Source organism: Macaca thibetana, chromosome 10 (assembly GCF_024542745.1).
Source record: "Macaca thibetana thibetana isolate TM-01 chromosome 10, ASM2454274v1, whole genome shotgun sequence".
Lineage (NCBI taxonomy): Eukaryota > Metazoa > Chordata > Mammalia > Primates > Cercopithecidae > Macaca > Macaca thibetana.
The window spans coordinates 58,425,109-58,438,334 of NC_065587.1; the positions used below are offsets into that span (position 1 = coordinate 58,425,109).

At 40.6% G+C, this 13,226-nt stretch overlaps 1 protein-coding gene across 4 annotated transcripts in view; it reads left to right on the top strand.

The window, feature by feature from the left end:
- The window catches only part of CHD6 (chromodomain helicase DNA binding protein 6), an 853,354-nt gene that overhangs the window by 778,734 nt on the left and 61,394 nt on the right, over positions 1-13,226 (top strand). For all 4 annotated transcript variants that reach the window (XM_050806430.1, XM_050806433.1, XM_050806431.1 and 1 more), the window contains one exon: positions 3,494-3,689. In XM_050806430.1, the coding sequence (XP_050662387.1) occupies positions 3,494-3,689 (196 nt within the window). The remainder of the gene's footprint in view (positions 1-3,493; positions 3,690-13,226) is intronic.

Sequence of the window (13,226 nt, forward strand, 5' to 3'; positions counted from 1 at the left end):
CCAGGCTGCTCTTGAACTCCTGGCCTCAAGTGATCCTCCCGCCTTGACCTCCCAAACTGCTGGGGTTACAAGAGTGAGCCACCATACCTGACTTATTTATCTGTCTCTGTCTGCTCCAGCCCCTAACTCCAGAAAAATGTGTATGTATAGATGTATGTATACATACATACACATTTACATGTTTATATATACATATATTCGTGTGTTGGGATTTTTTTAGCTTTTTTTTTTTTTTAGACATCTTTGCAAAATCAAAGAACGTGCTTTTCACTACACTTATCTTGGGTCCTTCATATACACTGTTGTCTCAGTAAATATTTATAAAGTGTCTGCATTGTGCTAGAACTTACAGTCATAATGGTGAACAAAGCATAGCCCCTTAGTGTTATGTTACCATTCCTTCATATTTCTTACTGAATTAAATCCTAAGTATTTTATATGCTTGTAACTGTTGTGAGTGGTTTTTTGTGTTGGTTTTTTTTTTTTTTTTTCCTTTTTTAAAATTAATTCTTCATGTTTTCCAGTTGATTATTGCTGGGAGACCAGAAAGTTGTTCATTTCCCTTCAGGCCTTTCTAAAGTCAACATTTCTTGTGCCAAAAACATGTCACTCCACTCCCTACCAGTCTGCTCCAGGCCAGTCACATAGAGGTTTTTTCCAGAGTGCCACCTGCTGCTTGTTGATATTTGATAGTATTTGATAGTGACTCAGAATTACAGTTTGAACCATATCAGCTCCTAGGGATCTTCTTAAAAATACAGTTGTCGCAGAGACTTAATTGCTGTGCTGAAGTTCAGTGTGGAAAATTTTATGATGTCTGATTTCTTCATTCAGACTTATTTGCCCTCAAGGTTTTCTTTGTTCTTGAGCCTCTTTGCCTCTCCAGCTGTCAGTTTGGTTTTGTTCCCGTATGATTTCATGCCAGACTCTGATATAGGAATGAGGGCATGGCCAGAGGATCTGGCTCAGAAGTGAGGGAGGAGCTCAAGTAATTCAATTTTTTTTTTTAAGTTTTGCGTTCTTTGAGAGCACTCCCTGAAAACTAAACAAGTGATAGAGAATTATTCTGTTCATCTTGTTCTAAAAGTTCTGAAAGTGTTGTTACATTATTAATACAGAAAAACACTTATCTAATTTTATGGGAACGTTTTCCCTAGGTAATGGCTGAGCTGTATCATCACTGTCTATTGATTTCCCCTCCCCCTTAAGGCTGTGCTAATTCCCAGCCTCACTCTGATCCATGTGGTATCTAACTCTTATCTGATGACTAGGGGTGTCTTTTCAAAGAGCATGGAGTCTGTCCCTGCAGCATTAATCATTCATATGTGTGATGGTGGTGGAGGGTGGAGGAGGGTAAATGGCTGTTCTTTAATTGAATCTCAACCCGGTTTTTGACTCCAAGTATTGTGCTTCCTCTATTGCATCACATACGTGGCTAAACTTCTGTAACTGTTACAGATCCTCTGAGCATTGATTTATCAAAAACGTTTTGATACCAGTTATAGTTTGTGTTTCCACCTCCTGTTAGAGTTACAAGTTTCCAAAGTTTACTAGTGTCCCTAATGTATTCTCCATTTCTCCTCTTTATTGTTTAGGAAAACCTTTCTGTCCTAATGCATTGAAATGTAAGGTACAGTGTGAAAGCTATAAGGCAAATGGATGTGAGTTTAGCTCAACCAGCTGGAGGACTGAGCAAGATATTTTACTTGTATAAATTTTTGTTTTGTTCTGTTTTTAGGTTTTTGTCAGTGTAAAATGAGGATGATAATAGAAACTACCTCATAGGATTATTGTGAGAATTAAATGTAATGATGTATACCAAGCATGTACCACAGGGTTTGGCACAGAACTGACACTTAAGAACTTGCTGCTAAATATTATTATTGTGGTCGTTATGAATAATGGTGATAATTTAATCTATAGAATTCAGACATCTAATCCTTAGCCTTTGTCTATGACACAAAATCCTTTTAGTCTGCCTTCATGAAATCCTATCACCACCACCCATTTCATTTCCTGCTGAAGTTCTCATTTATTATTCTTGAGTGTATTATAATTTTAAATAAAGACGAAACAAAAATCGTACCCTTAATTTTAGGTATGGTTGTATTGTGGCTTTGTAAAAGGGAGACAGCATTTTCAGACTTGTTTCTTTACTTTATACATGTCCCTTATAAGTCTGAGTTGGTCAGGTTTCTTCATGTGCATTTCCTTGGGTGGTTTCTTTACATGGTTTTTTCTTTTCTTCAAGGAAGTCAAGATCATATTGCCAGATTTAGTTTTCCAAAGCCATCCTCACACAGAATTATCTACCCCTAGGGTATCTATCCTTATTTTCTTACTGCTTATTTATGTAAGTTTTAGAGATCTGATTTCCCAAATTCTTGTCTGCTGATAGGATTTTGCCAGGATTCATGATCTTGGCTGTTGTCGGTTTGGGATGATTTGGTTCTTTTCTCACAAGTTTCCTATTACTTCTACTTCACTAACCAGTTCAGGTTTATAGGTCAAAATTGGGCCCAAAGTAACATTCCCCTTGTTAATTCATATGTTGTCAGGGGTAAATAAGAAAAGAATAAGACGCCCAGCAGCTGTCCAGATTGCTGCTATATTCTATGTTAATCCCATGATCTCCAACATAAAAAAGGTCCCTTCTGTTTTCCCTCTAGATGGACATGAGTAATATGTTCCCTTAGCAGTTTCATTTCTTATTATCTTTCCTTTTACCCTTACCTCTACCATGCACTCCACCCCTGTTTCTTGATTTTCCACACAGGTGTATACCTTCTCAATGATATTCAGCTTTACTTTCTTACTTTATTTTCCTCTTACTATTCATCAGTTCCTTCACCCCTACCCCACACACACACCTCAAAAACCTTTCCTTTCCTGTGATTTATACTTGGCAATATACTGCCCGGAAGACCTTGGTTTCAGCTATAAACTTGGAGGTTTTGCTGTGTACCTCCAAAGCTTTGAGGAGCTTGGTAGGCTAGAAATGGCATAAAAGGACTGCCTCACAGTGTAATCTTACCATTTCTGGTTTACCCTAAAGTAGCTGGAAACTGATGAGAACTCAGTCCTTTTTATGAGCACTACTCAAAGTAGATGGGAAAGGCTTTTGTTTGTTTTTCCTGGTCTTATGATTAGATTTAGTACAAGTATAAACTGGGAAATACTTGAGAGAGTAAGTTGCTTGGGCTATGGGGATCAGTATTTTATGATTTAATTCTTCTAGTCCTTAGTTTACAGCTGGGTTTTTTTGCTTTGTTTTGGTTTTTTGTTTTGTTTTGAGAGGGGGACATTTTGCAATACAGTTTTAAGTGCCCTGCTGCATATGTAGGGGCGGGATTCCTTCTAGACTGCTGTCATTTAGTCCAAATTTAGACGTGAGGGATTTAAGGCCATCAGTCAACAGCTTCCTGCATTTTGTGCTGTTCTCCATTGAAGTCATGATTAACGCCTGGGCTTTCGTTCATTTGGGTCCCCTCAGATACACCTATGAGCGAATTGATGGGCGAGTACGGGGAAACCTGCGCCAGGCAGCCATCGACCGGTTCTGTAAGCCAGATTCAGACCGCTTTGTCTTTCTTCTGTGCACCAGAGCGGGAGGCCTGGGGATCAATCTCACAGCTGCTGATACCTGCATCATATTTGATTCTGACTGGAACCCACAAAATGACTTGCAGGTAACCACTAGGATGATTGCTCTTTACCTTAGCTGCCCTGGATCCCAGAACATCATGATAGGGCCTGGCTTGGCTACAGAGCATCCATGATGCTTAATGCTGTGGTGTCAGCTGGATGACAGGCTTAGGGCCTTGGTCAGGGGGTGAAACTGAATGAAAAGTAAATGTCAACCCTTCCGACTAATTAGAGAGTGTGGTTCTTTCCATTAAATCAAATGATGTTTGACAGTGGTAGCCTCCAGATACAGACTAGAACTACTAATTATTATTATTATCAGAAATAAAGATATTAAGCTTGACTAATTCTCTAATTCTTGATATGTAGATGATTCAGGCATTTTCACTCAGTTTGTTCGTTAAGACAGTCATGTTTCATGTACAGTAAACGAGTTAACCCAGAGGGGTGGGGAAGTTCCATGGCGTGGCAGGGGCAACAGGGACAGCCTTACTAGTTCCTTTGCTCTTCACACAGTGCAACACGTTAGAGTGTATATGTGTCCAGTTAAGTGGCTTTATGGATTCTATTTTCTGGTTTTAGCCAAACTAAATAACCTGTGGCTTTAAAAGATTACTGCAAAGATTGGAGTTGATACATTTTTTAAAAGCTAACATAAACAAGCAAGAAAATGGCAGGGTCCTGTTTGGAGTTCTTCATCAACCCTGTATCAAAGTAAAAACAATGGCATTTTAACTATATGGGATGTGAAGTCAGCCAAAAAGGATTCTAACTTGTCAGTAAGACTATTTGGAATATAGATTTACAGTCAATATCATTGATGATGAACTTCATCTAAAGTGTATATTTTATATATCTTGAGATATTTACTAATACTAGGATGATTATGGGTATGTGGTGAAGATGGTGGGTGGGTGGCTCAAAACCTTTTTCATAATACAGGTGATTGATCAAAAGAAGTTTGGAGCCTGCTGTTTGACAGGATTCAAGAGGTACTCTAGGGGATACTGCAAGAGAAGAGATGCAGGGAAGAGGGCACTAAGCCAATGGGTATCTGGGCTTCTTCTCTACCCACCCACTCCTACAGAGTTGCTACTTTGTCTTTTTCTTTCTCTCTCTCTCTTTTTTTTTTTTTTTTTTTGGAGACAGAGTCTCGCTCTATTCCCCCAGAGTAGAATGCAGTGCCACGATCTCAGCTCACTGCAGCCTCTGCCTCCCAGGTTCAAGCGATTCTCTTGCCTCAGCCTCCTGAGTAGCTGGGATTACAAGGGCCTGCTACCATGCCTGGCTAATTTTTGTATTTTTAGTAGAGATGGGGTTTTGCCATGTTGGGCATGTCGGTCTTGAACTCCTGACCTCAGGTGATCCGCCCGCCTTGGCCTCCCTAAGTGGTGGAATTAGAGGTGTCGGCCACTGCGCCCGGCCCTTTGTCTTTTTCATTTAATGAGTTTCCACATAAACTTGTGTTTGAAGAAAGCAGGCTATTAGTTGAAAACTAGTGCTTTAAATTATTAAGTTAGTGATGGTTAAAACTCTGAAAATAATGGTCGGGCATGGTGGCTCAGGCCTGTAATCCCAGCACTTTGAGAGGCCGAGGCAGGAGGATCACAAGGTCAGGAGATTGAGACCATCCTGACTAACACGGTGAAACCCCATCTCTACTAAAAATACAAAAAAAAATTAGCTGGGCGTGGTGGCGGACACCTGTAATCCCAGCTATTCAGGAGGCTGAGGCAGGAGAATGGCGTGAACCTGGGATGCGAAGCTTGCAGTGAGCTGAGATTGCGCCAGTGCACTCCAGCCTGGCCGACAGAGAAAGACTCTGTCTCAAAAAAAAAACAAAAACAAAACTCTGAAAATATTTCATGTTATACATCATAAAGTAAACTATGTTCAACATGCAACCTCAAAGAAAACCAGTGATTATAACTAGCTTACCATCTTTCTACTGGTGAAAAGGTGGCTGAAAATGAGTTGCTAAATATAATGAATAACCCATTTTTAAAGGAGTAACACATTGAACACTAAAATAATAATAAGCAAAAACTAATATTTGATCAGCTCATTATCAAGAACTTACTTACAACAATGATACAGATTAAGGGGTGGAAAATGATTGCCTTTTGGCCTGCTGCCTGTTTTTAAAAATACTTTTAATGGAATATAATCTAACCCATTTGTAAGTATATAATCTATGGCTGCTTTCATGTTATGGTGGCAGAGTTGAGTAGTTGCAACAGAGACCTCATAGCCAACAAAACCTAAAATATTTACTATCAGGCCCTTTTCAGATTTTTGCCAACCCCAAAACATGATTTCTTAAGTCCTTGACAGTTATAAAGTTCTCGGCTTCTTTGTGATGCTCACCTGACTGTGAGGCATGGCAGCTGGGAGAATAATGGCACAGGAAACCAAAGTTGAATGGCCAGTTTGAGAACACCTGGCTGGACATTCCTAAAGGGATATCCAGGAGGATCAGTGGAAGCATGGGGCTGGCAACGGCTCATGGCCAGAGGCAAAGATTTTGGAATGACCATGCTTCACCGAGGTGAAGTCTAAATATTACCAATTGAATAGGTACAGTGCCAATGGGAAAAGCAAGAACCTAGTGGAGTGAATATTCAAACCTAGTGGAGAAGGCGAAGTCATCTGAGGTGACTGATTTATATGTGTAGCATCCAGAGAGGTTGGGTGAGGCTGTCCAGAATGAGGGTCTTGGATGAAGGGAGAAGCTTTGGAGTAGCTGTTCTCAATGTCCACTGCTGGGGAGCTGGCAAGAGGTGAATTAAGGAATAGCAGTGAAGTCCAAACTGAAATTGGATAGTGTGAACTTTATTAGTGTGTTGAGTCAGTTTCTGAACTTCCTCTAATGCTCAGCCTGAATGAAGAAATGAAGAAGACCAGCACTGCGGAAGATCCAAGGTGGAAGATGCAGGGTGGGAATTCGTATGGAGAATGCAGCAAAAGGTTACCGCGTGAGAGAGAACATTTGTACAACTCAGAAGGCATCATCCTTTTTTTTTTTTTTTTTAATGTCTAGGTAGAGATGAAAGAATTGAGAAATGTAGAGCAGTTTTAGGACAGGGGACTAGAAGAATGGCTGTTAGTGAGTGGGACTGGTGGGCTATAAAAAAGATGTGATAGAGGAAGTTCCAAATTCTGTGTCTCCCACAGAGATGGAGCAAGGTTCTTGCTTGCTTGGTGTGAGGAGGAAGAGAGCAAAAGGGTTTTTCCAAAAGCAAGAGGGCTGGAGACTGTCCACGGAGCGATGCACACTCCCCACACAAACACACACATTCCCATGCCCCTTGGCATTTGCCCTTGCACCCACGTGCTATAAATATAGAATATTTAATCCAGAGAGAGTGTGGAGACTGGGACGCTGAGATCATCGTGTTCCTCTTCCCAAATCCTCCTCTCCTTCTCTTGCTTTCCAGAAAATGAAGGCACAGGTTCATTAGGATCCAGGATAGAAACTGCATACTACTTAGGAATAACAAAAGAGATTAAAGTTAGCACTGAGCGATCTTAACAATATTATTGTTTTATCTGGACTATTAAAGGAAAACCAATTTTTACGTCCCCTTAATGGGGAGATCTTATCTAGAGTCAGGTAAGTGCCACACCCTCTCCCAAACCTTGAATATGTCTGTATTAGCATCAATGTGTGTACAGAATTGAAGGGTATCAGTTCGCCTTTTCTCACCATCATTTAGAAGACATAGGCTCTAATTTAGTCCTGGCACAGCAGCAGCAGCAGCAGCAGCAGGTGTTGTCTAGGTTTCCGATAACACCTAAGGTTAAGAAGTGACACAAGACGATAACAGTAGCCTGAGAAGGAAAGACAAATGAAAAACTGGGTTTTTATCTTCTTTCTTCTTAGAAGTAGGCCACTGTTGCTGCTACCCCTGACGGCAAAGGCAGACCTCTTGGGAATAACATGGTATCATGCCCCCCTCAGAGACAATAAGCACCTTCCTCTTCCATTGTTCCATGATACTTCTGCTTCTTTCTTATTCTCTGGGGGACCTTTTGCACCTGGAGGCAAGAGTTCCTTAGGGTTGAAGAGGGTTCAAGATAACAGTGGTGGGCTGCACAGTTCTGTGCCCTTCCTGCTGCTAAGGTCCCTGAAGGCGGAATTCAGAAAGTGTGGGAGCAGATGTCCCGGCCAACAGCACAGCCACAGGATAATGCAGCTGCTGCATGTCTGCAGGATTTTGGAAGTGAGTTGGGAGTCCAGAGTGAGGAGCCAGGCCCTTTCCACAATCGCCAGAAGGAGGTCTCAGGAAACCCACACTGCTCCGAGGGGGAGAGGTCAGGACCCCTGTGCCTCTTACTCTGCTGCCACCATGTTGCTTGCACCCCCTATTTCTTATCTTTTTAATTTAATTTTATTTTTTCAGAAGACAAAATCTCACTTATGATGTCCAGGCTAGACTGCAGTGGCTCGATGTCAGTTCACTGCAACCTGCACCTACCTCAGCCTCCCGAACAGCTGGGGTTACAGGTACAAGCCCCATGCCTGGCTAATTTTTGTAATTTTTGAAGAGAAGAGGTTTCGCATGTTACCTAGGCTGGTCTTGAACTCCTGAGCTCAAGTGACCCACCCACCTCAGCCTCCCAAGTGCTGAGATTACAGGCCTGAGCCACTACGCCCCGCCTACATCCCCTATTTCTTGACAGTGTGTGTGTCTGGAGTTTGGAGGATTGCACCTGTTGAGTTTTCTTTGCTATGAGAAAGTAATAATTTGTAAATGTATACACAAATAGTATACTATGTAGTCATTTATTCAGTGACTATCTCTTGATCACTGGAACATGCCAGGTGTTACTTAAAGTATTGGAGAGACACCAGTGAGCCAGACTGACACTTTTATTTCAGTAGGATAGGCAGACAATAAATGAGGAAAAATAAGATAATTACAGATAAGCAATATTTACTGCAAAGAAAATAAAATAAGGGGATAAGAATGATGGGAGTTGAGGCTGGGCGCAGTGGCTCACGCCTCTAATCCCAGCTCTTTGGGAGGCTGAGGCGGACAGATCACCTGAGGTCAGGAGTTGAAGAGCAGCCTGGCCAATATGGTGAAACCCCGTCTCTACTAAAAATATAAAAATTAGCCCAGCATGGGAGTGGGCACCCGTAACCCCAGCTACTCGGGAGGCTGAGGCAGGAGAATTGCCTGAACCTGGGAGGTGGAGGTTGCAGTGAACCAAGATCGTGCCATTGCACTCCAGCCTGGGCGACAAGAGCAAAACTCCATCTCAAAAAAAAAAAAAAAAGAAGAATGATGGGAGTTCTTTGCTCTGATTTAGGTAAGAGTGGTCTAGGATGACTTCTTTAAGAAGATGACATTTGAGCAGAAATAATGAAAAGGATCTTAAATTACAAGATAAGAAGGAAGAATGTTCCAGACAGAACAAAGAGTATGACCATGTAGAGTGGGATGTCAATAGGTGGCACCCCTGAAGCTCAGGATGGGACAGGCACTTATTACACAGCACCAGTCCTAAACAGAATGAATCAGGTTCCTTTTGAGTATGCTGCTGCCTCTCCTTGTCAGTGTCCTCTTTTTTTTTTTTTTTTTTAACTCCTTTCTGCTGCCCAAAAGCACCCCTTTCCCATTCTGTGAATTCATCTGTGCTTCCTGTTCTCAGCTAGTTCTTGACTTATTTACCTGACAGATTTAACCTCAGAGAGGGTCTTGCTATGTTGACAGCCCAGATTGGTCTCAAACCCCTGGCCTCAAGCAGTCCTGCCTCAGACTCCCAAGGTGCTGGGAAGATGGGCAAGAACCACAACACCCAGCCTGTTTTTTTGTTTTTTTGTTTGTTTGTTTTCATTGTCAGAACATCGTTACTCAGTTCTGTTTGGCCTTTGCCCACCACAAATGTACTAAAAAATAACAAATTGTGAGCCCACAAATCATTAGAGCTCTATAATTTTCTCCAGGTATTGTAGCACCACCGCCCCCTAATTGTGTTTTACTCCAAAGGTTTTTATATTTATACCTTTGCTGATGCATTTCCTTTGAACTTCATCTGAGTTCCTGGCCCTGGTTCTGAATGTTTCTTTTTCTACCTCATGTTTGTTTGGTCAAGTTCTCTTAGGAAAATAAAGAATGGTTTGAGATTTGACTGTAAAATGATGAGTCTCTTAAATGTGATGGGACTCACCCTGTTGTCCTTCAGGTAAGTCATCTTGGGGGAGAACATGTTTATTTCTATGTAATTTAGCTGCTTGTGGCCTCAGCTCTTCCAAACAGGGGTTTATTTTTCTCGGTTAACAAGTCCAGAGGTAGACAGTTGAGGACTAGTGAGGCGACCTCATAGTGTCGTCGGAGTCCCGGGTTCTTCCTGTCTTTCTGCTCTACTGGCCTCAGCATGTGTGGTTTACAGTCTCTTTGTTCCATCCCAGAAAGGAAAAATAAGGAAAGAAGGCATATTGGATTTTACTGGCAAGCAGAACTTTGGCACATATCTTCAGGAGGCTCTGTTACACCTCATTGTCTAAGACTGTGTTACCTGGCCATCCCTGGGAGGTTGGGAGTGTTTTGGTTGAACATGTTGCTGCCCTGTACAAGAATCAGGGTTCTGGTAGTGAGCAAGAAAGAGATGGATGCTACGAAGGCCATTAGCAGTGTCTGCAGGGCTCCTCCGTGATACTTTTGCTCAGAACTTTTCAACTCCCTCTTGTAATTTACCCTCAACACCATATGAGCCAGAAAAAGAAATCAGGTCTCATAAACCATATTGTTTAGCTTGATCACTTCCTTAATTTGCAGAATCATTCATCAAACCTTCTCCCAGTAGCAGAGATTTGCTGCCGCTAAAGATACAGAAAGAAGGTCCAGCAACGAATTATAATAGCCAAAGACTACACAACTCTATTCAGCAATAGATGACTAATTGAACAAACTATAGTATATTCAGCTTTGAAAAAAGAATGAACAATATCACTGTATCCTGCTATGGAATTGTACCCTGGGTATATTGTTAAGTGGGGAAAAAAATAAGGTAGAAGAAGTTTGTACTGTATGCTAGCGTTTATCTTAAAAGGCTGTGTGTCTTTGTATCTGTCCCTTCCCTACCGAAGATAAAACTAAAACAAACTTCGTGTGTGTTTTTGTTTTTGTTTTTTTGAGACGGAGTCCTGCCCTGTCACCCAGGCTAGAGTGCAGTGATGTGACCTCGGCTCACTGCAACCTCCACCTCCTGGGTTCAAGCAGTTCTCCTGCCTCAGCCTTCCGAGTAGCTGGGATTACAGGCACGTGCCACCACGCCTGGCTAATTTTGTATTTTTAGTAGAGACGGGGTTTCACCATGTTGGCCAGACTGGTCTCAAACTCCTGACCTTGTGATCCGCCCACCTTGGCCTCCCAAAGTGCTGGGATTACAGGCATGAGCCACTGCACCCGGCCTACAAACTTCGTTTTTAAATGGTTACCCTTAGAGAACAGGATGGAAGTGACAGGGAAATAAACTAGTTTTTCCAAATATGCCGTTTTGTGTATTTGACTTTGGAACTCTTTTAAGTATTTTACCTCATTATTAAAACAAAATTAATTTTTTAACCTTTTTAAAAAGTTGCAAAAATTATGTAGAATTCCAATGTACACTTTACCCAGCATCCCTTAATGTTGACATTTTATATAACCATAGTATAATGATTGAAACCAAGAAAGCAACATTGATATGATGCTCTTTAACTAATCTACAGACCTTATTCATATTCATTCCTTCAGTTTCCTAGAAATATTTTTTTTTGGCTCAGTATCCACATTCCATTTAGAAGTTAGGACTCCCTAACCTTCTCCAGTCTGTAACAATTCCTTTGTCTTTCTTTATCTTTCATGACCTTGACACTTTTGAAGGGTACTGACCAGCTGTTTTGTGGACAGTTCTCAGTTTGTATTTGCCTTATGTTTTCTTATGGTGAGATTTGAGGTTACGCATTTTAGGCAAGAGTATCTATCATAGAAATCATATTACATCCTCCTCAGTGCATTTTATCAGGGAATGCATGATATGACCTACATCTTATTACTTGTGATGTAACTGATTACTTGGTTAACGTGCCATCTGCCAAGTTTTTCCACCATAAAATAACTATTTATCTCTAAAAATTAGTATCTTCTGAGTGAATATTTTGAGACTCTTATCCTGGTTTTCATCCTACTTCTGTCCATTAATTTTAGCTTCCATCAATGGTTCTTGCTTTCAGTAAATTATTACCATGGTGTTTAGCTGATGGTAATTTTCTATTCTCATCATTCCTTCTACATTTATTAATAAGAGTTCTATTATAACAAAGTTGTCCTTTGTCTCCCATTTATTTATATCAGTATTGACTTGTGGATATTTCTTTTATTTTATAATCCATTACTCTATTTTGTTTTCAAGTTGTTCAGATTTGGCCATTGGTAGCTCCTTCACATTGGCTTCTATATTTTTTTGACATACTCCCATCGTTTTTTGAGTGCTTCCTTACTTTCTGGTACCATGAGATGTTCAAGTTCATGTTACATTTTTCCTGCCCCCCGCCTTGGAATTGACCATTCTCCAACGATCCTTGCTTGCTTTTACTTGAGAATAGCATTTAGAAACCAAGCTCTGGCTACTAGGTATGCCCACTGCTACTGGAGTGTTATTGCTTCTAGAACCTCTGTGCACATGGAGCTAGGAAGCAGATGTATGCATACTTACACAAGCACTTACACCACACAGCTATATTTATTCTGTATATATTCATCCATAGTGAATTTTCTGATTACAGTGCGGCATCACAGCGTTCATTATAGTCTCCTCCTCTTCCTTATTTGTAACTTCTTTCTCTGGCAGGATGAAGCCTGGACCTTGTTATCATAACACAGTATATTTACTCATTTATTTCATCCTAGTATACACATCAAGTAGTTTTAGAATTGCTAACCCATATTTTGTGAAAAATACATTTACCAGAATATAATGTTGGTCTATAATGGATTTTGGGCTTTAGTATTACAGTATATAATCAGAATACTATTTGCCAAAGTTGCTTAGTTTAGTTGTTTTCTTCACCACCTGCTTCAGTGTGGTTAAATTAATAGGGGGAAACATCAATTCCTAAAACTCAAAAGCAAAATGAAACAATTGAATCTAGCTGTGTATCAAGTGAATAGCATATAACTCACAGAAAAGGATTATTTCAAGGGTCTATATTTGATGTTTATACATTTTTATTTCTATATAATTTCATTTTGCAACTCCAGCGTACCCTTTATCCAGATTCACCAGCTGTGTTTACAGTTTGCCTCATTGACTCTATCATTTTTGCCCTTTCGCACTCTCTCCTTTGTGTCTCTGTCCCTTTCTTTCTCTGAGTACATGTATAGATACCGACATCACTTTTTGACTGAGATATTTGAGAGTAAGTTGCAGGCACTGTACCCCCTTGTCCCCTAAATACTTTCATTGTGTATTTCACTCAGTACAAGGACTTTCTCTTGTTTATTCACAGTTCAGTTCTCAGAATCAAGAAATAAAAATACTGTTCTCCAATCCACAGTTCATATTCAAGTCTTATCATTTATTTCAACATA